This window comes from Trichophyton rubrum (assembly GCF_000151425.1).
Source record: "Trichophyton rubrum CBS 118892 genomic scaffold supercont2.1, whole genome shotgun sequence".
NCBI lineage: Eukaryota > Fungi > Ascomycota > Eurotiomycetes > Onygenales > Arthrodermataceae > Trichophyton > Trichophyton rubrum.
In genome coordinates, this window is record NW_003456428.1 from 3,947,043 (window position 1) to 3,968,156 (window position 21,114).

Sequence of the window (21,114 nt, forward strand, 5' to 3'; positions counted from 1 at the left end):
TACGGGAGTGCAGACATGAGCCGTGTCCAGTTGGCGGTCTCATCCAGCCAGGAGACGGTGTCCTGAGGCAAGGCAGCAATACCAACACTGGTTGTCTGCCCATGGCCTGCAGCTATTCCGTCTTCCTTTGCTACCTCGCCATTTGTCTCTGCTGCCGTGTCACCGCCCGGTGGCTTCTCCTTTGACAGTACCCTTGCGCTGGAGGCATCAGCAGCAGCTTCGTTGTTGTACTTGCTTATCCGTCTAGCAAATCCAAGTAGCAATCTGTAGTCCACTTCATTCTTCCGTGTCCCATCTTTGCCCTTCCCGCTCATTTCAATATCACTCCCGGCCTCATCGTCGCTGTCTTCGTCCGAGTCGTCGTCTTCTCCCGCCGCCGCAGAGATCTCGTCTCCTAGCTCCCCGACCTGCCGAACGGTCTCCCGCACCCGCTCCTCCAGGCTGAGGGCTTCAGCACGCAGCCGAAGGATCCTCGAGTAGTTTTCCTGGTGGGTTCTCAGAGTCTGCAGCGCGCTGGTGAGCGCGTCGTCCGCTTCGAGGAGAGAGACTGTTGCTGCCGGAGCTCCAGATGCCGTAGGAGTCGACGTGATGGAGGCAAGTAGGGCGTTCAGCCGGGCCTCCAAGGAGGTGAGAGGCGCCAGTATCTCTGCATTCATGGTATCTCGCGGCCTTGCATCGTGTTGTGCCGCTCTTCCGCTGCGTTTCGTTTCTTCTCCAGCTGTGAAGTCGCTGGATAGTTATATGCTTACGTAATGAGTGTATATTGAAGAACCAGAAGACGAAGACGAAGACAGCGGAAGAACAAGGTGAATTGAGTGTAGGACATAGGCGTGAAAAGAAATCGCATCAAACTGGCATCACTGCTCATACTAGCTAATAATAGTCGCCTTTGCAGTGCGTACGCCGCCGCCGCCGCCGCCGCCGCGAGCTACAGACTGGCCGTACGGAAGTTTTGTTAACCTCGTCCTCCGCCGAGCCTCCCGCCCTCAAACTCCGCCTCAGAGTCCTTCAACCTCCTACGGGATAACGAACATCATTAAACGCTTCCGGCCTCTGCCTTGTACAACTGTTTGCCAGGTGCAGCTACCTACGCGTTTTACAGCCCTGCTCCTCATCTACGCTTCGGCTTCGTTTCGCCCGCCTCCCTCGACCAGTTGTCTATATAGTTACTGGTTAGTTCGCTGCAGCCCCGCCAGCCGCCGCTGCAACTGCTCTCGCCAACCAACAACCCTATCCTCCAGCCAGCGTCGAGTACGCGACTTTTTCGCCGTGATACAAAGGATATACCCGCTACCTAGGCCTGCGCAAGGAGCCACGACAGCATGGGTAAATCGTGAGTAACCTCTTGGACCTCTCCCTGCAACCTCGCGATCGATCACCTCCCCGCGCCCAAGGCTTTGCGGGGGAAGGCCTATCGTAAACACCAAGGCTCTCCTGCAGGTCCTGATCAGAGGGCACATCTACTCACCCTTAAACTTGAAGAGCTATGCTGCCTCGATCTAAACTCGCCAATACTCTCTATCTCCCCCGTGTATTCATTCGTGAAGGCTACCGGCTAACGGGTCGCTTTTTACCTCCGCAGGCAGTCCAAACTATCGCCCAGCCAGCTCGAAGAGCTTCAAAGATCAACACATTTTGACAAGAAGGAGCTCCAACAGTGGTATAAAGGTCCGTCTGCCGAAGCATATGAATCAAGCTTTACCCTCGTTGAGGTATTTCTGCTGAACCAACAATTTGATAGGCTTCCTCAAAGACTGCCCGTCCGGCACCCTTACAAAAGAAGAATTCCAGAAGATATACCGGCAGTTTTTCCCCTTTGGCGACCCTTCGTCGTTTGCCAATTATGTCTTCCGTGTGTTTGACGCAGACGGAAGCGGTATGATCGACTTTAAAGAGTTCATCTGTGCCCTCTCCGTCACGTCAAGGGGTAAGATGGAGGATAAACTCGACTGGGCGTTCCAGTTATACGACATCGATGGAGATGGCAAGATCAGCTACGAAGAGATGCTCGCTATCGTCGAGGCTATTTATAAAATGGTAGGCTACTTACCGAGACAGTCTGATTTAAGTATGTTTACTGACCTTCGTAGGTTGGCTCCATGGTCAAGCTCCCTGAGGACGAAGACACTCCTGAAAAACGGGTACAGAAAATATTCCGGATGATGGACAAGGATGAGAATGGAAGCTTGGATATCAGCGAGTTCAAGGAAGGAAGCAAGCGAGACGAGACTATAGTTAGTGCTCTATCCTTGTACGATGGCTTAGTATAGGGTGTTATCCATTCCATGGCGGCGTTTTCTTTTTCTCTCTTTTTTATAAACTTATTTTTATTCCCTCCTGCCTTATCGTCACAGTCAACTAACTAACTACCCTCAGTCATGCTGTCATTATTTTTGTTTCCCCACTCATGTTATTACTGTTATTTTACTAGACGGTCCACATCTCGCTGATGCCGTTCGATGATCCAGGCTTGTGTTTGCTTGGTACTTCCTTATATCCTATAGTTATCCTTTCCGTTTTACCGTTTGCTGTGTTGTGCTATCATATCTCTTGCCTGTGTAACTACGCCGTTTGGCCAATTCCCGGGATATCAGGAATGGAGATGCAAGTGTAAGGGAAAAAAAAGTGTATACAAGATTTTATTTTTTCATCAAGATAGCAATCGTAGATCTAAAGCCAACCTGCCAGTTTTAGGTCATTAAGAGGGCAAACGGTGGGATGGTAATACAGAGACGATAAAATCCAGTCTAGGATGGGGGAGAAAAAGAAAAAAGGGGGGCGCTAGGAATGACCCCCGAGAAGTATAGTACGGGACTGAATCACAGCATTGACGAATAAAAATGATGTAACAATGAATGATTTTAGTCGACCTTGATGGAGCCATAGATCCTATGGACAAAGGCCCAGCTGGCAAATAACCCAATGGTGCCTAAATTTTATTTGGGAAAATTATATCAGCTTACGGTCTGTGATTGTAAGACATCTGGAAATAGGGTGGAGCTTACCTGTTAATACAAAGACTAGGAAAGCCAAGAGTGCAGAGTAGCCTAGATATAGAACAGCACCAGTCACACCGCCAAAACTGACGCGGGTTGCCCAGAAGATAAGTGCGTTAAGGAAGACATATCCGCCGGTCATACCGGCACCAATAAATGCCCTCCAGTGCCATCGGTAGTCTTCTGCACAGAGCAAGAAGTAGACGAGGAGTATGGTGGTGGTTGCAGAAGTCATAATCATGAGTCCGTAGCACAGAAAGAGGAAACCAAACATGTAATAGATTTTGTTTGTCCAGAGGGAAGTCATGATAAAGTATAGCTCCACAAAAATAGTGGCGAATGGGAGCATACCAGTTATCAGTGTTGATGGGAGAGGGCGGAGAGACCAGACTGCTGGAGGAATCTGACGGGGGATCTGGTTGGTTCTGGTAGGTCCTTCAAAGCCCTATGGGAGCGTTAATATTTAAAACACACTGGGTTAGAACGCAGGTATGCTTACGGGTAGCTTAAGTCCGATCCAGCTGCCTGCAACGCTAAGCGGCACGCTGATAACAAACCAGATGATAACAGTGAGAAGCATAGTGGTAAACGGAACAGCACCACTGGATCCTTTAGCCCAAACAAAAAGATTGAGCAAGAAGAAGGTAGAGAACGCGATGGCTGGGACGAGTACTGGGGTGAGGATGATCAATCGCTTCCAAGAGTCACCTCCAAATGACTTGTACGTTCTTGCGGCGACGTAGCCACCGACGAAGCCAAGGAGAGTATATAATATTAAAATAACAGTTCCCAAGAACCCTCTGTTGGAGGGTGAGAGGAGGCCAAAGAGTGCGAATACTAGCGATAGGTTAGACCACAGAAAAGAGCCAAGAGAAGTCTCGAAAACTTACCAACGGTGATGCCGGTCATGACGAAGAGCTGAGCACCATTTCCTACCAGCAAGCTGAGCAAAAGCGGGTGGTTTGGAGTGCGGAACACATCACCATGGACTAGCTTCCAGCCTGAATCTTCCTGTATGCCATCTTCCACAGAGTCACCATTGTCATTGAAGTCATCCATGTTGATCATACTCAGACGATTGTATCGCGCAATGTCCTTCCGCAAGGCCCGGAGCAAGATGCTGCTCACCAGGGTAACGAGCAAGATGACGAAGACGGCGGAGTAGATAAGCCAGTACCAGTGAACACTGGGATCGTAGACATGTAGATATTTATCCCATCTAGTCGCCCAAGCGGTGGAAGACTCACGCCAAGTGACACTATACGTCCAAGCTACAGAGGTATCCGCCGTGCCATCCAGAAGCACAATGTCTTTGCCAGAGCAATCAGCCTTGTCCCCAGACACCTTTGTCTTCCTGGACGACGGGTGCACGAGAACCCCAACGACGCGGTACTTCTCCTTGGTCCCGAGCCCGGCAACGCGATGGTACTCAATATCAATATCGTAGTGGTTGTGAAGGAACGATTGTCCATCGCTATTAATATCACCTAGGAGGAAACCGGGGCTGTAGAACTGCTCGTTTGTTTGGTCATCGGTATTTATCTGGGCAGCAGGGAGGCCGTCGATGAGCCAGTTGATGTTGTAGCCCTGCCATATTCTGTGATTCACGAATTGGCTGCTAAGCCCGTCAAACTTGACCTCCGGACAGAGCAGCTTGCAAGACTCGTTCTTGGCCATGTGTAGCTCAAAGGGTGAGGTGAGGATGCGATCGCCAAAGATGATGCTGCCTAGGGACTCCCGGACATCCTTAGGCCCATCCTTGGGCCTGCAGAAGTGGAATGACGGGTGGTAGTAGTCGTAAGAGAAGACGGAGTGAACCTGGGCATCCTGGGCCACCGTTGGTGTAAGATGATTGACATGAAGTGGAACTTTCTGCCCGACGTCGTAGGAGGTGGGAGCTACGCCAGGTAGATAGAAGGCCGAAGAAAGGATCGGGGCAAAGAGCGATAGCAAGAGATGCGACTTGCTTTGAGACCACATCGTCGCTGATCTGCTGCGTCAAGCCGTGAGCTGGCGGTGGTCTTCCTCGTCAGTGTCCAGGGAGGAGGAATGGCTTACATGGATGCAGTATTGTGACTTTTTGGCCCAGGCCAGCTCAGGGAGACATGCGAGCCCGTGGATATGAAACGGCGGCAGAGCTCTTCTCTCAGCTGGAAGACTGTACTCTATAGCTAGTTATCCAGGTGTTGTATGACAGTCTGTTTTCTCTGCTGTCGTCGTCGTTGTCGTTCTCGTCTTGCTTTGCTGGTTTCAAGCATCGAAAAGGAAGAAGCTGATGCGGCTGCTTAGTCAGCCGTCAAGCTAAGCTGGTTTTGACTTTTCCGCGTCGATATCGATATTAAATTCAACCGCTCAAAGGCCCCCTTGGTTGGCATCTGCGGCGACTTTGAATGCATAATTTGATGCTCCAGGCATGGGCTGTCTGTCGACTTTGGCCCTGGTAGACTCCATTATATGGCGTCTTGCGCTACCTGGCCTCTTGTCTTGGGACTTTCTACCGAACTCGCCATGCCTGCCATCCAAGAAGAAATGGAGTTTCCCGATAACTAGTTATTTTCAACCGTTCGAATCCCGGCGGACATCAGGGGTTCTCCTGCCCACTTCTTTGAGCATCCCTAACACTACTAAGCGCTGTGATACCCCGAAATACCCCATCCTAATGGCATCTTAAGGGTGTTACTATTATTGTCCCTGTCAAATTGGCCAAGGTCGCACATAAGCTGACTAAGCAACGCAGCGTCCTTCTACTTCAATCAACTCAATATCAACATCAACAACAGCTTGCATTTTATCCATTTACGAAAACAAACATGGAGACATGAAGCTCCATATTCAAAGGAAGCTGTGGGCTGTCCGTCGGATACACCATATCACCATCCCTCTAAGGGAGTGAATTTGGCCAGGACGCCGTCTTTCGGTGAGATAGTTGCTTGTTCTCGCACCTCTAGTTTAGCATTTGGGTATTTCAATTCAAACTCAAAGCTACCCACTACTGCAGTGAGAAGACAGGCAAGCTCAGATTTGGCGAAACCTTGTCCAATGCAGCTCCGTGGACCATGGAGGAAGCTTAAGAAAGCATAGTTGCTGGTTGCACCGCCCGTTTTAGCCTTTCCAGGGCCCAGGAATCGATCTGGGTTGAATTGGCCCGCATCTGGCCCCAGAACTCTGGCATGTGGTTAATAAGCTCCGGCGAAATAACGATCTGTGTGTTCTTAGGAATAGGCTTGCCCATCAACGTAGTATCTTTGAGAGCGACCCGGACGGTGTTTGGTATCGACGGACGGAAGCGAATAACCTCGTTGCAGACAACGTTTAGATACTGAAGGTTACCGACCGCAGCAGCGTCAATAGTACCTGGATTCCCGACATTAATAGGTGGTAGATAAGCGCGAACCTCCTCACGCAGGCGGGTCTGGACCTCCGGGTGTTTGCAAAGGGAGTATATAGCCCACTGACGAGCCGCAGCGGTAGTTTCATGGCCGGCGCCCAGGAAGGTCATCAGCTGGTCGACGAGGTTTTCGTTATCAAAGTTGCCGCTCTGCATTGCAACCGAAATAATGTCAACGCCGATCTCCCCATTCGGATCCTTCATCTTTGCTTTGCGCTCTTCGATCATCTGCCGTGCAGCATTGCGGATATTGTTGCGACCTGTATCAATGGTCTTATTCCGCCTAGTGGGTAATTTTGCCAGCCACTTCGTGTCTCCAAGGAGCATTCCAAGCATAAAAAGGGCCTTGGTCATTACGTCAGGGGCCGTGAAGATCATTCCATACGATCTACTAAGATCGTTTTCAGGCTTGCGCAGGGAGTCGAAGTCCCGGCCTATTCCCACCAGGCCGATGATGTCCAGCGAAGAGCGGCCGGCCCAGTTCCTGACTTCAATCGTATGTCTTCGGTAGGTTTTCGACCTTTTAGTTCCTTTCGAATCAATCTCACCATTTCTATACTCTTGGACCAGAACACAGGATAGAGATTCTTTATATGACGGTATGCAAAGGCTGGCATATGATTCTTGCGTTAGAACTATATCGACACCCATGAGATTTTAAAACATAGAACCGGAGACAGTAAGCGGTCATCTTCTACCTTGTGTTCGTCGTTTTCAGCAAGCAAGATGCCATTGCCGAGCAGCCGACCCAATCCTTGCTGTATCACCAGTGGCTTTGCAAAATTGTAGGTTTTGCTTACTAGAATCTCGCTTAGTAATTTGGGACTGGTTACTGTGATTCCTTCGAGGTTTCCCGCGATGTAGTAGCGAATGATCCCTTCATTGGGAATGTCTCTCGCCCACACCTTCATTTCGGCATGGGGGGTGTCAAAAAACAGGCTCTTCGTGTTTCCTGTGAGTCAGTGTCGATTCTAGACAATCTTATATCTATCTGAGTCAAACTTACAACTAGGTAACTAGTCAGATAAAAGTGATTGCTCACTGATGGGGTGGGAAAGCATTTTAACGGCGTGAAGAATCGAGGATAGAGAAAGAGCTGATAGAAAAGCTTTGATAGGATGATTATTGTGGATAGAATAGTAATAGCCGCGACTCTGGATCCACACATGGCATATTCCGGCTTGAAGTAGACACCGGCTGCCACCCCGAGGTAAATAATACTGAAAATATCGTCTATGATTAAATAGCGGGCACACACGATATCCGCGAAATAGGACCCTCTGGCAGAAGTGATTACCAGTGTTATATGTATACTCATGGCTGAGATTGCTAATCGAGGAATAGTTTGGTTTTGCTAAGCTTCTTAGGATTACCCCTGGACACAAACTGGGAATTTAAGTATGTATGAGATGGGAGTGCGTTTACATCAGCGATTGAAGGGGAGCCCGGGATCCGGTGGCGGCGGCTCGGCCCGCAGCTGAGCCATAAACTTTAAGTACGATCTGACAGCTTGGCCTGACGATGAGGCTCTTACCTCTCACGTCAAACTACTCGTACACAAGGACATTGTGTCCGTGTTGCGCGGATCTACAAAAGTTATCGAACTTGAAGTCGAACTATACATACACACATGTCGTGTGATACCATTATAGAGAGAGCAAAATTTACATCTGTCTACGTTGGTCGAGGCTGCAAATTAACAATATCATTATGTTTCCAAGCCTGCCTCTATCTATGCAATTCTATCTTCCTGATATTTTCTAGGACCATTTGCATTCAAGAATGTTGAAGCTTATGCGGAACCAACCAATTCCACATATTCCAATAGACGTTCTTGTCTCACGCATTCGCCGCCATCAACGCGTAGATCTGCCGCACGGCTTTTGGTAACTTCCCCTTATCACCACATTCCTCGATCTCAATCATCTCAATCGCAAAGCTACAAATCGAGGCTGCCAAATAATCCACCTCCGCCTCTGTATTTCCAGCATGGATCATCACCCTGACTCGAGACTTGCCTTTGGGAACCTGCGGGTAGTCTATAGGGACAACCGCTAGTTTTGCTAGCTGTAGGTGGAAAAAAATCCACCAGTTGTACATTTGTCGGGTCCAGATTGGCACTATATGCATCACAAAATCGTTGGACTCATAATCCTCGCTCGGGGGAATAAACAAGATACCCGTATCAGTTGCTTTATCCCAAATGGGGTTGGAAGTAATGGTTTTGAAGAAATATTTGACAAGGTGCTGCATGTTGTCTTGCGCCTAAATCATTTACTGCTGTTATTATGTAGCATGGAAAGGTTTTCCGCGGATTTGCAAGCGGCTATGTACTTTCTGGGTGGAACCAGTTCTCATCAGATTGTAGACTGCTCGAACAACTGCAACCGAAGGGAAAGAGGGGGCCGTGGTATTCACCAAAGACCCGGCAAAGTTTAGCATCGTGTTTCGGACCGTTGTGTTTCCAAGGACAACACCTTCCAAAGATATGTTTAGTTAATCAATTTTCTCAAATGTTCAACCTGAGTTCTGATCTCACATCCAGGGCAGGCCAAAGCCTCTCCGCAGGTATTGAGTCGAATTGCAATATCTTTCTCGAGGCCTAGCAACTTGACAAGACCGACACCCCGCTCACCAACAACTCCCGTGGCATGGGCTTCGTCAGCAATAAAGGCAAAGTTGCCCTTGGGACAGATTTCTCTAGCAATCTCAAGCTCCACCAAAGGGCAGACATCTCCATCCATGCTATATATCGACTCTACAGATACGAGTAGCGAGCACGAGCCGTCTTTTAGCATGGGCTGAGAGTCCATCGTAGATGACATCGCCTCTCGAAAGGCGTCGAGATCATTGTGACGGAATGCAACCTTAATCGTGGCTAACGAAGCAGTCATGCCCGTGTGTGTGCTGAAGTGGACTAGTTTATCGTACACAATAGCATCTCCTGGCCGTGGGATTGCAGTGTAGATAGCAATATTTCCATTAGAGCCCGAATTAAACATGAGAGCTGTCTCTGACCCAAGAAAGTCTGCGATTTCTTGCTCTACCTCCTCGATATAGTCGTAGTTGCCGTCCATCACGCGGGAACCACCTGAATGCAGGGCAAAATCGGGATGCCTTGCCAGCTCTGCTAGGAACTCGGTTCTTAGTTCTCCTGTGAGCCCTAGAGACAAAAGGTCGTTGGAGCAGAAGTCTATGGCATCTCCGGTTTTCCAGGTATTTTGACCTCGGGTAAGCATAGATTGGGTAGATCGTCGAATATCTAAAGCCTCCTCGAGATTTCGGTAGAATGTTGGAGCATCTTTCATCTGGGGGCCCACAGGCTTTTGGCTCTTAATCCATGAGACCACCTCAGATATGATTTTGCTGTTAGCTGCCATGGTGAAACTGTAGGTAGTGAAGAACGTTTTTTGCGGCAGTTCAAAAGCTATAGAGTGGTACTAAAAATGTTTAGTGATACAATCAGCCAATACGACGAATTACTTCACACCCAATTTGATATATATATTACCTAATTAAGATCGTGAATAGTCCCGTCGGCGATGCGGCTCGAGATGCGGCTCATCGCTAACACGGGTTCCGGCCAGCGAAAGGAGGAGCTTGCCGGTATGGGACCCGGCTTAAAGCTATTTTGTAGACTATAGGGGGACAAGTGCAGGGTATCAGCAGGGATCATATTTTGAAGTTTTTGAGAAGAAAAAGCTGCTTCTATGACACAGATAACTAGCTTTCATTTCTCACAAACATCAGCAACGAATCACAGTCATGACTATAAACAACAATTGCAACAATGATGGCCAGGACGTGACAATGGAGTCGAAACTGAATGGAGCCAGTATGAACGGGCGTTCAACTAACGGTGTGCATACGAAAGGCTCATTACCCGACACCAACAGCGTAAATGGTGTTTCTGCTGAGGCGGTCCATTGAAATGGCCAAATGCTCATCGCAATTTGTGGAATGGCATGTCGTCAACCTGGTGGCCTAACGACACCTGAAGAACTTTGGAATTTCCTCCTGGCAAAGAAAGATGGTCGATGCCGTGTCCCGGAGTCAAGATATAACATCAACTCATACTATTCGGATGCTAGACAACCGGGAACTGTCTCAACAGAGTACGGATACTTTCTAGATGAAAGTATCGATATCGGCGCTCTGGATGTCCTTCTTCACCATGACGCGCACAGAGGCAGAGCGAGCCGATCCTCAGCAACGACTGATGTTAGAAGTCGCAAGAGAAGCATTCGAGGATGCAGGTGTGACAAACTGGAGAGGTAGGACTATTGGTACTTATATTGGCAATTTTGGAGAGGACTGGCTGAAGATGCTTGGAAGGAGACTCAGTCATGGGGGATACATCGTATATCTGGCCCAGGAGACTTTGTTGTGGCCAACCGCTTATCCTATGAGTTCAATTTACAAGGACCTAGGTATATCCCTGAGTTATATTGACATTGAAACGTTTCCAGACTGACACTCTCAAATAGCATGACGATTCGCACGGCTTGTTCTTCCGCGTTAGTGGCCTTGAATGAAGCCTGCGCTGTTATTAGCAGAGGTGACTGTGAATCCGCGCTAGTAGGGGGTATAAATCTCATTCTTGCACCGGGGACGTCAATGGCGATGCAGGAATAGGGGGTCCTCTCTACGGACGGTTCATGCAAAACTTTTTCTGCTGATGCCAACGGGTACGCCCGTGGAGAAGCGGTTACAGCGGTTTTCGTCAAACCATTAGCGGATGGCCTTAGAGATGGCAACCCAATTCGGGCTGTCGTGAGAGCCACATCCCATAACGCGGATGGGAAGACTCCAACGCTATCACAGCCTAGCACTGATGCACAAGAAGCCCTAATAAGGAGAGCATATGAGCTGGGGGGTATCAATAACTACGCGGAAACTGCCATGGTCGAATGCCATGGAACGGGAACGCCCACTGGGGACCTTATTGAAGCGAAAGCGGTCGCCAGAGTTTTTGGGGACAAAGGCGTCCACATAGGATCAGTCAAGCCAAATCTCGGACACACTGAAGCGGCACCTGGCTTGGTATCACTCCTGAAGATGGTGAAAGCACTTGAACACCGTATAATCCCTCTAAATATCAAATTTCACAATCCCAATCCAAGCATTCCGTTTGTGAATTGCAAGCTCACAGTGCCCACGAAACCAACTCCGTGGCCAGAAGACAGACTCGAACGGGTCAGTGTCAATTCATTCAGGATCGGTGGTGCAGATGCCCATGTTATTCTAGAATCTGCCGCTACTTACAATATCCGGACTCCAGTTTACGAAACTCTGGAGACACCCCAGCTTCTACTATTCACAGCAAATTCGCCAAAGTCAATCACACAGCTAATTGACAATTACAAAGCATGGATTGAGGAGAATCAGGACAAAGTGAGTGATTTGGCCTACACTTTGGCGAGAAGGGAACACTTGCCGTACAGGGCATTTGCAATTGTCAGTAATGGTGTCGTTGAAAGTGTTTCGCAGCCTACAAAATCAAAGTCAGTGAAACCCCCGAGTGTCGTGAAGGTTTTTATTGGTCAATGTGCCCAATGGCCCCAGATGGGACGAGAATTGCTTCGATCGAATGAAGTCTTCAAGTCTAGCATCAGAACTCTTGATAAGCACCTACAGACCATTGATGCTGAGCAACCTCAGTACACAATCGAAGAAGAGCTCAAGAGACCAGGCAAAAGGAGCCGACTATCTTTGGCCGAAATTTTCCAACCACTTTGCACTGCTATCCAGATTGCACTGGTAGATACTCTCAGATCAGTAGGGGTTGTCCTAGATGCAGTCGTGGGCCATTCTAGTGGTGAAATTGCTGCAACATACGCCTCCGGGGCTCTTACAGCTAAAGAGGCTATCACCACTGCGCACCATCGTGGGGCTTTACGGGCAGGCAGAAGCGACCAGGAACGATGGCAGCCATTGGAATGAGTTGGGGAGAGACTGAAAAGTATCTCGTCCCAAATGTAACGATCGCCTGTGATAACTCTCCCAAGAGCGTTACGATTTCAGGAGACATCGATGCTGTAAAATCTGTTATTGCTACTATCAAGGAGAAACAGCCGCAGACACTGGCTAGGCTGCTCCAAGTTGATAAAGCCTACCATTCATACTATATGAAAGAGATTGGGGAGCATTACCAGATTTTAATCGATGAGGAAGTGGTTGGCAGGGCCCCGTCAGCGCACTTCTTCTCTAGCTTCGACTTCGCATCAACAGGCAGTGGGAAACATTGTTAATGGAAGGCAAGGAGATGAGGTCAACTACCACATCCACCCTACTGTGCTTGACGGGACCCTCCAGATTCTTGGAGCTGCGGCGGTCAATGGATATGCACGCAAAACTAAGGCCTGGCTCCCAACCAGCATCGATAAAATTAGTGTCAACAGGTGCATTTCGGACGTAGTCACTAGCGTTTCAGCTAAGCTATCCAGTAATTTCTCGGTCATTGGGGATGGTCGTTGCACATCTGGTGGCATGACGGTCGTGGAATCCATCGGCATTCGAATGTCACTCGCAGATAGCGCCGGTGCACCCGAGCTTCCAGACGCACACGCAGCATCGAGGTGTGAATGGAGGCCTGACATCGATTTCTTGCATATGAATGAGCTCATACACGCACCTGCCGGCCGTACAGACCACCTACGCCTACTGGAAGAGCTTGGGGACATATGCTTGCTATTGTCCCAACGGAGCTTTTCCGAATCTCCAAGAAGCCCTATGCTTCCCCATTTGTCAAAATACGTGGCTTGGGTCCGGGCTCAATCCACCTCAATAGTTACCAGGTTACCCTGGACTTGGACAGGCCTTGACAATGAGGCTATCTCTGCCCGAATCGAAGGTATAATTAGTCGGCTAGCGGACACAGCCGCAGCTCCAGTCGCCAGTATCATCTGTCAGATTTGCACAAATATGGATTCTTTCCTGTCTGGCGAGAGCTTCGGGAATGGTTTCTCAGATGGAATGCTCATACCTGTCTATGAATTTATCGGACAAATGGACCGAACGGAATTTATTCAGCATCTGGGTCATTCCAAGCCAAACCTCCGAATTTTAGAGATTGGAGCCGGAAAGGGTGTGTCGCTGCATCATTTTATTGTCGACGAATTGACTCGTCCCGATGGTGAGATTCTCTGCTCCAAGTACAACATAACTAGCCCTGGGTATGTTGTGAAAATGACTCAAGAGAAGCTATTTCCAAATATGGACTTTGCGAGCTTCGATATAAGCAAGGATCCCTTCGACCAGGGATTTGAAGAAGTGGGATATGATCTCATTATAGCCGTCAACGCTCTTCACGAGGCAGAAGATGTTATAGGGAGTCTGGCCAACATCAAAAAGCTCCTACGCCCCGATGGCAGATTGTTTCTGCAAGAACTTTGTCCCTCATCAAAATGGGTCAGTTATGTGCTCGGGTTACTCCCAACCTGGTGGTCAAATGTTGCTAACGAGCCGGCTGGGACACTTCGTTTGAGCAAAGAAGGGTGGATTTCAAAACTTGGTGCTTCAGAATTTGGCAATATTGAGGCCGTAACCCTGGATGCAGACGAACCTCATCAGCTTACGGTCACAATGGTCGTAAGGCGGAGCTGCTCGACGCCCACGAAAAAGATCACAGCTCTTCTTGAAGACGAAGGACCTGCTGTCACTTAAATCTTGGACCAGCTTGATAAGGAGGGCTATCAAGTGGTCAAGTGCAAATTGGGTGATATTCCGCCAGCAGGACAGGATGTAATTTCACTCCTGGACGTTGAGAACCCCATTTTCCACGACATCAAGGAAGCACATTTTCTGTTATTCAAGACCTTCCTCCTTGGCTTACAAGACCGCGATGCAGGAATGCTGTGGGTAACTCATCTCATTGACATTGGCTGTAAGGATCCGCGATATGCACAAATTCTCGGCCTTTCCAGGACCATCCGTACAGAGCAGCTGGCCGATTTGGCGACCTGTCAGGTCGACAGCTTCGAGAGTAACAATTCCATTAACCAGCTTCTTCAGGTCCTAGCTAAGTTTCAAGCACGGAATGGGGACGAAGAGCTCAATCCAGATTTCGAATGGGCTATTTTTAACGAACGAGTTCAAGTCGCACGTTATCATCCTTTCGTCCTGACGGATGAACTCTTGGTCGCAGAGGGAGCGAATGAGATGGCTACACTAAATGTTCGTACACCCGGGCGGGTCAACAGTCTGCATTACGCACGTCATGAACGGAAGGTCCTTGAAAGCGACGAAGTAGAGATTCGGGTATATTCGGCTGGCTTGAACTTTAGGGTAAGTCCTAACGCCGCATTTTCAATAATGTGTACTAACAAGCCGTACGTAGGATGTTTCGGTTGCACTGGGTATTGTTGAACTTCCGGTCCGTCTCTTCGGCATCGAGGCCGCTGGAATCGTCACTCGTGTGGGAACAGATGTTAGCCCTAATGACCTTCAGATTGGCGATCGTGTCGTTTTCTTTTGCAGAAAAGACGCCTTCTCCACGTACACAACGACCCTGGCGGCTGTTTGCGTGCGAATTCCAGATAGCCTCAGCTTCAATCAGGCGGGAACAATGCTTATTCCATATTTCACAGCAATCCACTCTATGATCAATGTCGGACGTGTTAGCAAAGGCCAGGTAGGAAGCACGAAGACCCGAGTTTATTGGCGTCATAATCAAAGGAAAATCACTGATTAATTCGTATTGCATAGTCCGTCCTAATACACAGCGCATGTGGTGGAGTCGGTCTGGAAGCTATCCAAGTTGTCCAAATGCTCGAGGCTGAAGTATATGCCACAGTTGGAAGTGAGAAGAAGGTTGAGTATTTGATGGAAAACTATCACATCCCACGGAACCGAATCTTCAATTCCCGAGACAAAACATTCGTGGATGGAGTCATGCGTGAAACGGAAGGTCGTGGCATGGACTTTATTCTCAACTCCCTCTTAGGCGAACTCTTACACGCTACATGGAGCTGTGTTGCTGAATTTGGAACAATGTTGGAATTAAGGAAGCGGGATTTAATCGGTGATGACAAACTCGATATGAAACCCTTCTTAGCGAACCGCAGCTATTGTTGTGTCGACATTAACGGGCTTTGGAAAAGGATTCATATAGCCAGGGCCTTGATATTTTCCATACTGAAATTTTATAACAAGGGACACATCTCCCCTCTGCCCACCACTATATTCCCAGCATCCCAGACGCAAGACGCGTTTCGATTCATGGAAAAGGGTCAGCACATTGGACGTGTCAGTGTTTCGATGAAGCAGACCGAGGAATCTGAACTTGAATTCGAAACCACTAAGAGAACATTGAAGATCGCCTTTGATGAAGCATCCTCTTACTTAATGGTTGGAGGCCTTGGAGGCATCGGTCGTGCCGTGTCTACCTGGATGGTCGACCACGGTGCCCGTGAGCTTATCTATCTATCTCGAAGTGCTGGGTGTACCAGTAAAGATGACGATTTTGTCCGCGAACTCCAGAGCATGGGTTGTGCCGTTAAACTCGTGAGCGGAGATACCACGAAGCTCGAGGATGTACACAGAGCAATTGCCGCAGCGACATACCCCATGAAAGGTATTATGCAGATTTCTATGGTTGTCGCTAACGAAAACTTCACAAAGATGAGTTTTGACGAGTGGAATGCGTCGACAGCGCCCAAAGTCCAGGGGACGTGGAATCTGCACAACGCTACTCTAGCTGCAGGCATTGATCTAGACTTCTTTGTGATGTTCAGCTCGGTGTCGGGCATTGTTGGACAAGCAGGATAGGCCAATTATGCCAGTGGAAACAGCTTCCTGGATGGCTTCCTGGATGCGATTGCACAGTACCGTAACGGTCTAGGCCTCACGGCCTCCGTTGTTGATATGGGGGCCGTCGAAGATGTTGGGTGGATTTCAGAGCACCAAGGAATGATGGGTAAAATGTCAAGAAGCGGCTTCAAGCCAGTTCTGGAGCAGGAGGTCATAGACGCGATGGCGATATGCATGCTAGTTCACAACAAGCCGGGTCATGCCGCTGAGGAAGCCCTTGCTACGGCTTCGAAAAACGCTTCATGCTTCGTTCACAAAAACACATTTCTTGTCGGCCTTGCATTGCTCATCCCGCTGCACGATCCCAGCAACTATGTGATCTGGAAGCGAGACCGCCGTATGGCCTCATATCATAATAACTCAACGATCAGCACAGCCACAGCCTCCACAGATATCGTCAAGTCCTACTTGAGCAGTGCTCAAGCGGATCCTTCAATTCTCAAATCGTCGGAAGCAGCGAAGCTTTTTGCCATCGAAATCGGTAAAAAACTCTTCGACTTACTGCTCAAACCCCAGGACGAGATTAATACAAGCTCCCCCTTGCTCGACCTTGGCCTTGACTCGCTGGTGACTCTCGAGTTGCGTGCTTGGATCAAGCAGGTTTTCTCTTTCGACCTTCCTATATTGGAAATGATGAGTATTAGATCACTCGACATTCTCGGTCAATATGCGGCGAACGAAGTTTACAGGACTGCCACGGAAAATAACGAAGGCTAGGTATTTCGTCTCGGTGGATATCTTGGCTATGCAGTGAAAATGATATACCGGGGTGGCATTCGGGTCTGACGGTTGAAGAGACATTGGTTGCCTAGGATGAGATGGCTAGAGATAGGTATGTAATTAAAAATGCAGCCTATGGGTTGAGCCAGCCACCAAGCTGCAAATTTATCACACGTCCTAAGTTTGTTGATCCATCAGCCCTCACATCAGTCTCCTCCAAATCTCGGAGTACTTCCTCTATGTATTCACCTGCGCCGCTAAGATTCATGATCTTTGCAATGGCTCGATGGACACCGAGGAGTCGAGCTGATGGCGGGTCAATAGTCCGACTGGGGCTAAGTAACAGCGTACGGGTGACTGGGAATAGCGGATCGCGTAGAGAGGGGTTTTGCTCCGTTGAGTCAATTCTATATTGATACTGGGTGCTTGTTGGTTCGAAGTATATCTTGAATTCACCAAACTCCCGATGGTGATCATGTGTCAGTGTAAGAGCGTTCAATGGGCTGTCAATTTTCGGGCCGTCAATAAGGTGAATAATGCCGGGGTCAAACATGTCTAAAATCCGGAGTACATTCTTCTTCGAGTCACTCTACAACGTTGTGTCAGTATAGCAGAAGGCACGGAGTGCATTCTAGCAGACGTACTAGCTCAGTGTTCTGAGATGCAACCGCTGTTAGGCAGTGCGGCAAAATATGGGCAACTTGCAGGTACCCGAACTCGTCGTTTCGCTTATTCTTCAATGGATTTCCGTCATCATCCTTGAAATCATCACCATCCTGCTCCAACCGCCTGCTGGCTTCGCTTTTATCAAACTTCCGAGAAACTACGCATCGATGATGATCACGCACGAGGCAATTTTGTCGCAGGATAGATACACGTTGCGTCGTGCCGGTAGGCGTGGACGGCTGTATCGAGGACAGTGACGAGGGCGTTGGTTGCGGGGTCTTCGCCGACGAAGCTCTCACTGAAAATGCCGAATTAATTTGTGATTCTGCTGATCAGGAAGTACGGGGACATACGTGGGAGAAGAAAATTCTCGACGATGTATTCAGCAAATTTTTCAGAAGCACGATTGACGTCCTCCTTTTGATTCTGATCCCAGGTAGAAAAATCGTCAAAGAAGGACAGGGCAACCGTAATGTCTAGCTCCGTCGAATCCGTTACACCTGGGCATAGGTTCTCATAAAGGAATGAGAAATAGAACGAGAGGAATGCATCTTGAGCTTCAATATGTTCGAATGTGAGCTGGATAAGTGACGCCGGTTTAAAGCGGCGGCGGATAGTCTGCTCGACGCCGTAGAGCTGGACGAGGCTTCTGAGAAGTGTTGTTGCTCTTTGACGCTGTTGGGAATTCAGTGAAAAGGGGGTGGAGAAGTCCAATACCCTTTCTAAAGACGACTGATGCCGATGCAAAGCCATAACTATTATAGAGCTGGTACAGCGAAGGCGAGTGGCCTGATGAACCGCGTCCCGTCGGGTTAGCACGTAGTTTTACTGAACGATGGAGGTTGGGGCCGGGGATGATGTTGGCGCGCAGGAACAAAGTTGGACGTCATGCCGAGCGGATAGTTAGGTAAGCAACGAGTTCTGTATTACGTAAGCTACGACGGGACGTGTAACTGCTTGATGGAACGACCGAGACGGAAAGGAAATGTACTCAACTTACAGTCATCCCAAGCTTCTTGACCCCAGCTGAAGCACATCCATTCATAATCAAGCTGGAGACGGTGCAGAAGTTATCAGAGCGTGCATAACGGTTCGTGGGATTTAGGTCTCAATATCCTCAAGGATCTCCTGGGTTGTGGACCAAAGATTACATCGAATTGGCATTGCATCTAGGTTTGCATGACCTACAGGGTGCTATGGAGGATTTACAGAATGTCATTAACCAGCCTAAACACTGGGACACAATGGATTATCAAAAGACTGGGTAGTTAAACGCAGCTACTCTCTACTGGCTACTCAATTACCCTGATCTATCATACATGATATTTTACAGAAACATTCGTATATGTGCCCCGTTCCCTTTAGGGGTTTGGAATTAGACGACATTAACCACCCATCTATACCAATCCATATTATTCCTCGAATCGCTGATTCCCAAGATTTTCCCCACTCAGGGTAATCTCGTCGATAAATATTGAGGTCACAAAACCCAGTCCACCGAGCCCTGTCATCGTATAAAATATCGTCTGGAAGCACTTTAGATAAACTTTCAAAACAGGAAGAAGCGTTTCAGAGGAAACGTCTAGAGTTCTGAGCTTTTCAATAAAGGCGACGGCAATGGAGGCATCGCGGAGGGGTAGCAGGGGACCTGTAAGTTGTGCTGCAGAGGATGATATGGTTGTAGAGAAGACAGTGTTAAAGACTGTCGAGGCGATGGTTAACCCAACCAGCCCTCCAAACATACGAATAGTGAGAAATAGCCCGATCGCTAGGCCTGTGTCGTCGACCTTTTTCACGCTCGCTTGCATGGGTAAAAGATTAAGACGGAGAAGAGCAACGCCTGCTCCCCAGAGGATAGGAAGTCCAAGGCGCATTGATGATGTTGACTCTACACGGAGAAGGGCTAGCAAGCCGGTTCCCAGTGTAAGTATAATCCATGAAAGCCGTAGAAGCCATACATATCCTCCAAAAAAAGGAACCATCATCATTGAGGTGGCTGCAAGCAATACACTGGTAACGACGGTAGGCAATAGAGAAACGGCGGATAATATCGGAATTTCTAGCTGTACGGCTTGGTAAATCAGGGGCAAATATTGTAAAAGCGAGACCAGAGTTGCGCCGTGGATAAAACCTCCTGCTAATGTCATATTTACAGTCTTCGAGTGGAAAAGGCGATGAGGCATGATAGGGGCTGCGGGTTTTGCTTCGTAAAAGCCAAATATAGCAAGAACTAAAAACCCCAGGAGCATTGGGACAAGAGTTTGCCAGGACGACCACGGGAATAGGGAACCGGCCCAGCTGATAGGTAAAACTAGTATAGTAATACCAACTATAACGAGCATCATACCAATCCAATCCAAGCGGGCCAGGTTTTCAGCAAGTGATTTTTCCAGTGGGACTGGCCGTAATTTGAGGAAGGAGTATATTAGGGGCATGCCAATCCCTAGTAACGGCAGGTTTACCCATCCAATCCATCTCCAGCTAGCATAGGTAGCGAAAAGTGCGCCAACAGAGGGTCCCATTATATTGCCGATAGCCAGCACAATGCCCATCAAGCCAATATATTTGGAGCGTTCCTGCAGCGTCGTCATATCGGCGATAACCACCTCCACTAGAACATCGATTCCTCCTCCACCAAAGCCTTGAAGCACTCGGCCAATAATAATAGTGTTCATATTTTTGGCGACGGCAAAAACGACGGAGCCGACGAAAAACAATGTCATGCATACGTATAAAGGCGGTTTTCGACCAAATACGTTGGAAATACTCGCCCAAATCGGTTGCATAGCAATGCCACATAGTGTATAGGACAAGTTCGCCCAGAAGGACTCTAAACTTTGGCCCCCCAGATCAGCAGCTATGGTCTATCAAAAATATCAGTATGGATAAAATATGTATGATGGAGTTGAGGAAAGATGTGTATATTGCTCACCGGGAGGGCAATACCAAGAGCCGTTGCATCCAACTGAAAGACAAAAAGGCTAGAAGCAAGGCCTACAAAGGCCAGCTTGAAGGCCAGCGACTTCTTTGGCGATGTCTCGACATCATTTGCTGCATTTCTCTCTCCTTTCTCTATCTCTGTCTTCTCTGATATTGGCTCTGGATCCGACTCTCCCGGACCAGCGGGCGTAGAAATCTCGGCACTAACTCCACTAGTTTCAAGCTTTGAGGCGCTCATGCTCAAAATAAACTAGTACGATCGACTAGTTAGTTAGCTTATCTCTCAGCCAATGTCAAAGTCGCGTCAACCTGAGAAAAAGGGCAATTTTCCGAGGAATTGGAGGCTGAAGATGAGTTATCCAGATGAAATAAATGACCGAACAAAAATGAACGTGCATCCAGGCGAGGATTAAGGGGAACAAAGGGGGACAAAAGGGAAAGAGCGGCACCGTCCCGGCGGTTCGCGGAAACTGAGGGAAATTGGTTATCACGTGCCTGCTTAAGGAGCGAGGTGGAGCAGGGGAACGCCGGGTTCCGGAAGCCGCTAACGGGAAGGTTCGGGCCGCCCGGTCCAGTGGGTCCAGCAAAGAAAGG

The 21,114-nt window shown here is 48.6% G+C and overlaps 9 protein-coding genes across 13 annotated transcripts in view; 3 read left to right on the forward strand and 6 right to left on the reverse strand.

The window, feature by feature from the left end:
• The window catches only part of TERG_01482 (uncharacterized protein), a gene marked incomplete at its 3' end in the record, with an annotated part of 1,231 nt that extends 329 nt beyond the window's left edge, over window positions 1-902 (reverse strand). The window contains exon 1 of the mRNA XM_003239449.2: window positions 4-902. Within this exon, the coding sequence (XP_003239497.1) occupies window positions 4-656 (653 nt within the window). The 5' untranslated portion in view covers window positions 657-902. The remainder of the gene's footprint in view (window positions 1-3) is intronic.
• A 420-nt stretch (window positions 903-1,322) lies between these two features.
• On the forward strand, window positions 1,323-2,270 carry TERG_01483 (calcium-binding protein NCS-1; the record flags this gene model as incomplete). 2 transcript variants are annotated; one of them, XM_003239450.1, is made up of 4 exons in its annotated part: window positions 1,323-1,333; window positions 1,583-1,668; window positions 1,742-2,037; window positions 2,091-2,270. In XM_003239450.1, 4 exons carry the CDS (start codon window positions 1,323-1,325, stop codon window positions 2,268-2,270), a joined length of 573 nt encoding a protein of 190 aa, XP_003239498.1. The 2 variants fall into 2 exon arrangements, with proteins under 2 accessions (XP_003239498.1, XP_047605438.1); XM_047749303.1 differs by having other exon boundaries at window positions 1,742-2,163.
• A 17-nt stretch (window positions 2,271-2,287) lies between these two features.
• TERG_01484 (uncharacterized protein) lies at window positions 2,288-5,388 on the reverse strand. 4 transcript variants are annotated; one of them, XM_003239451.2, is made up of 5 exons: window positions 5,055-5,196; window positions 3,887-4,989; window positions 3,496-3,833; window positions 3,006-3,441; window positions 2,773-2,929 (listed from the first exon to the last, which is right to left on the reverse strand). In XM_003239451.2, exons 2-5 carry the CDS (start codon window positions 4,974-4,976, stop codon window positions 2,862-2,864), a joined length of 1,932 nt encoding a protein of 643 aa, XP_003239499.1. In that variant the 5' UTR covers window positions 4,977-4,989; window positions 5,055-5,196; the 3' UTR covers window positions 2,773-2,861. The 4 variants fall into 4 exon arrangements, with proteins under 4 accessions (XP_047605440.1, XP_047605441.1, XP_003239499.1 ...); XM_047749304.1 differs by having other exon boundaries at window positions 2,773-3,441; XM_047749305.1 differs by having other exon boundaries at window positions 2,288-2,929; window positions 3,006-3,833; window positions 3,887-5,388.
• A 16-nt stretch (window positions 5,389-5,404) lies between these two features.
• On the reverse strand, window positions 5,405-7,295 carry TERG_01485 (uncharacterized protein; the record flags this gene model as incomplete). Its single annotated transcript, XM_047747768.1, has 2 exons — window positions 5,405-7,019; window positions 7,049-7,295. 2 exons carry the CDS (start codon window positions 7,293-7,295, stop codon window positions 6,064-6,066), a joined length of 1,203 nt encoding a protein of 400 aa, XP_047603733.1. The 3' UTR covers window positions 5,405-6,063.
• A 928-nt stretch (window positions 7,296-8,223) lies between these two features.
• TERG_01486 (uncharacterized protein) lies at window positions 8,224-9,764 on the reverse strand (the record flags this gene model as incomplete). The annotated part of the gene is made up of 3 exons (XM_003239453.1): window positions 8,224-8,649; window positions 8,719-8,861; window positions 8,924-9,764. 3 exons carry the CDS (start codon window positions 9,762-9,764, stop codon window positions 8,224-8,226), a joined length of 1,410 nt encoding a protein of 469 aa, XP_003239501.1.
• A 262-nt stretch (window positions 9,765-10,026) lies between these two features.
• Window positions 10,027-13,213, forward strand: TERG_11723 (uncharacterized protein). Its single transcript, XM_047750792.1, has one exon. It carries the CDS (start codon window positions 11,287-11,289, stop codon window positions 12,325-12,327), a length of 1,041 nt encoding a protein of 346 aa, XP_047605442.1. The 5' UTR covers window positions 10,027-11,286; the 3' UTR covers window positions 12,328-13,213.
• A 1,937-nt stretch (window positions 13,214-15,150) lies between these two features.
• On the forward strand, window positions 15,151-16,152 carry TERG_11724 (uncharacterized protein; the record flags this gene model as incomplete). Its single annotated transcript, XM_003239454.2, has 1 exon — window positions 15,151-16,152. One exon carries the CDS (start codon window positions 15,151-15,153, stop codon window positions 16,150-16,152), a length of 1,002 nt encoding a protein of 333 aa, XP_003239502.2.
• Window positions 16,153-17,047: 895 nt separating this feature from the next.
• Window positions 17,048-18,333, reverse strand: TERG_01488 (uncharacterized protein; the record flags this gene model as incomplete). Its single annotated transcript, XM_003239455.1, has 3 exons — window positions 17,048-17,503; window positions 17,559-17,878; window positions 17,934-18,333. The coding sequence occupies 3 exons, from the start codon at window positions 18,331-18,333 to the stop codon at window positions 17,048-17,050; spliced, it is 1,176 nt and encodes a 391-aa protein (XP_003239503.1).
• A 659-nt stretch (window positions 18,334-18,992) lies between these two features.
• Window positions 18,993-21,053, reverse strand: TERG_01489 (uncharacterized protein; the record flags this gene model as incomplete). The annotated part of the gene is made up of 2 exons (XM_003239456.2): window positions 20,513-21,053; window positions 18,993-20,444 (listed from the first exon to the last, which is right to left on the reverse strand). Exons 1-2 carry the CDS (start codon window positions 20,756-20,758, stop codon window positions 18,993-18,995), a joined length of 1,698 nt encoding a protein of 565 aa, XP_003239504.1. The 5' UTR covers window positions 20,759-21,053.
• Window positions 21,054-21,114: the final 61 nt, after the last annotated feature.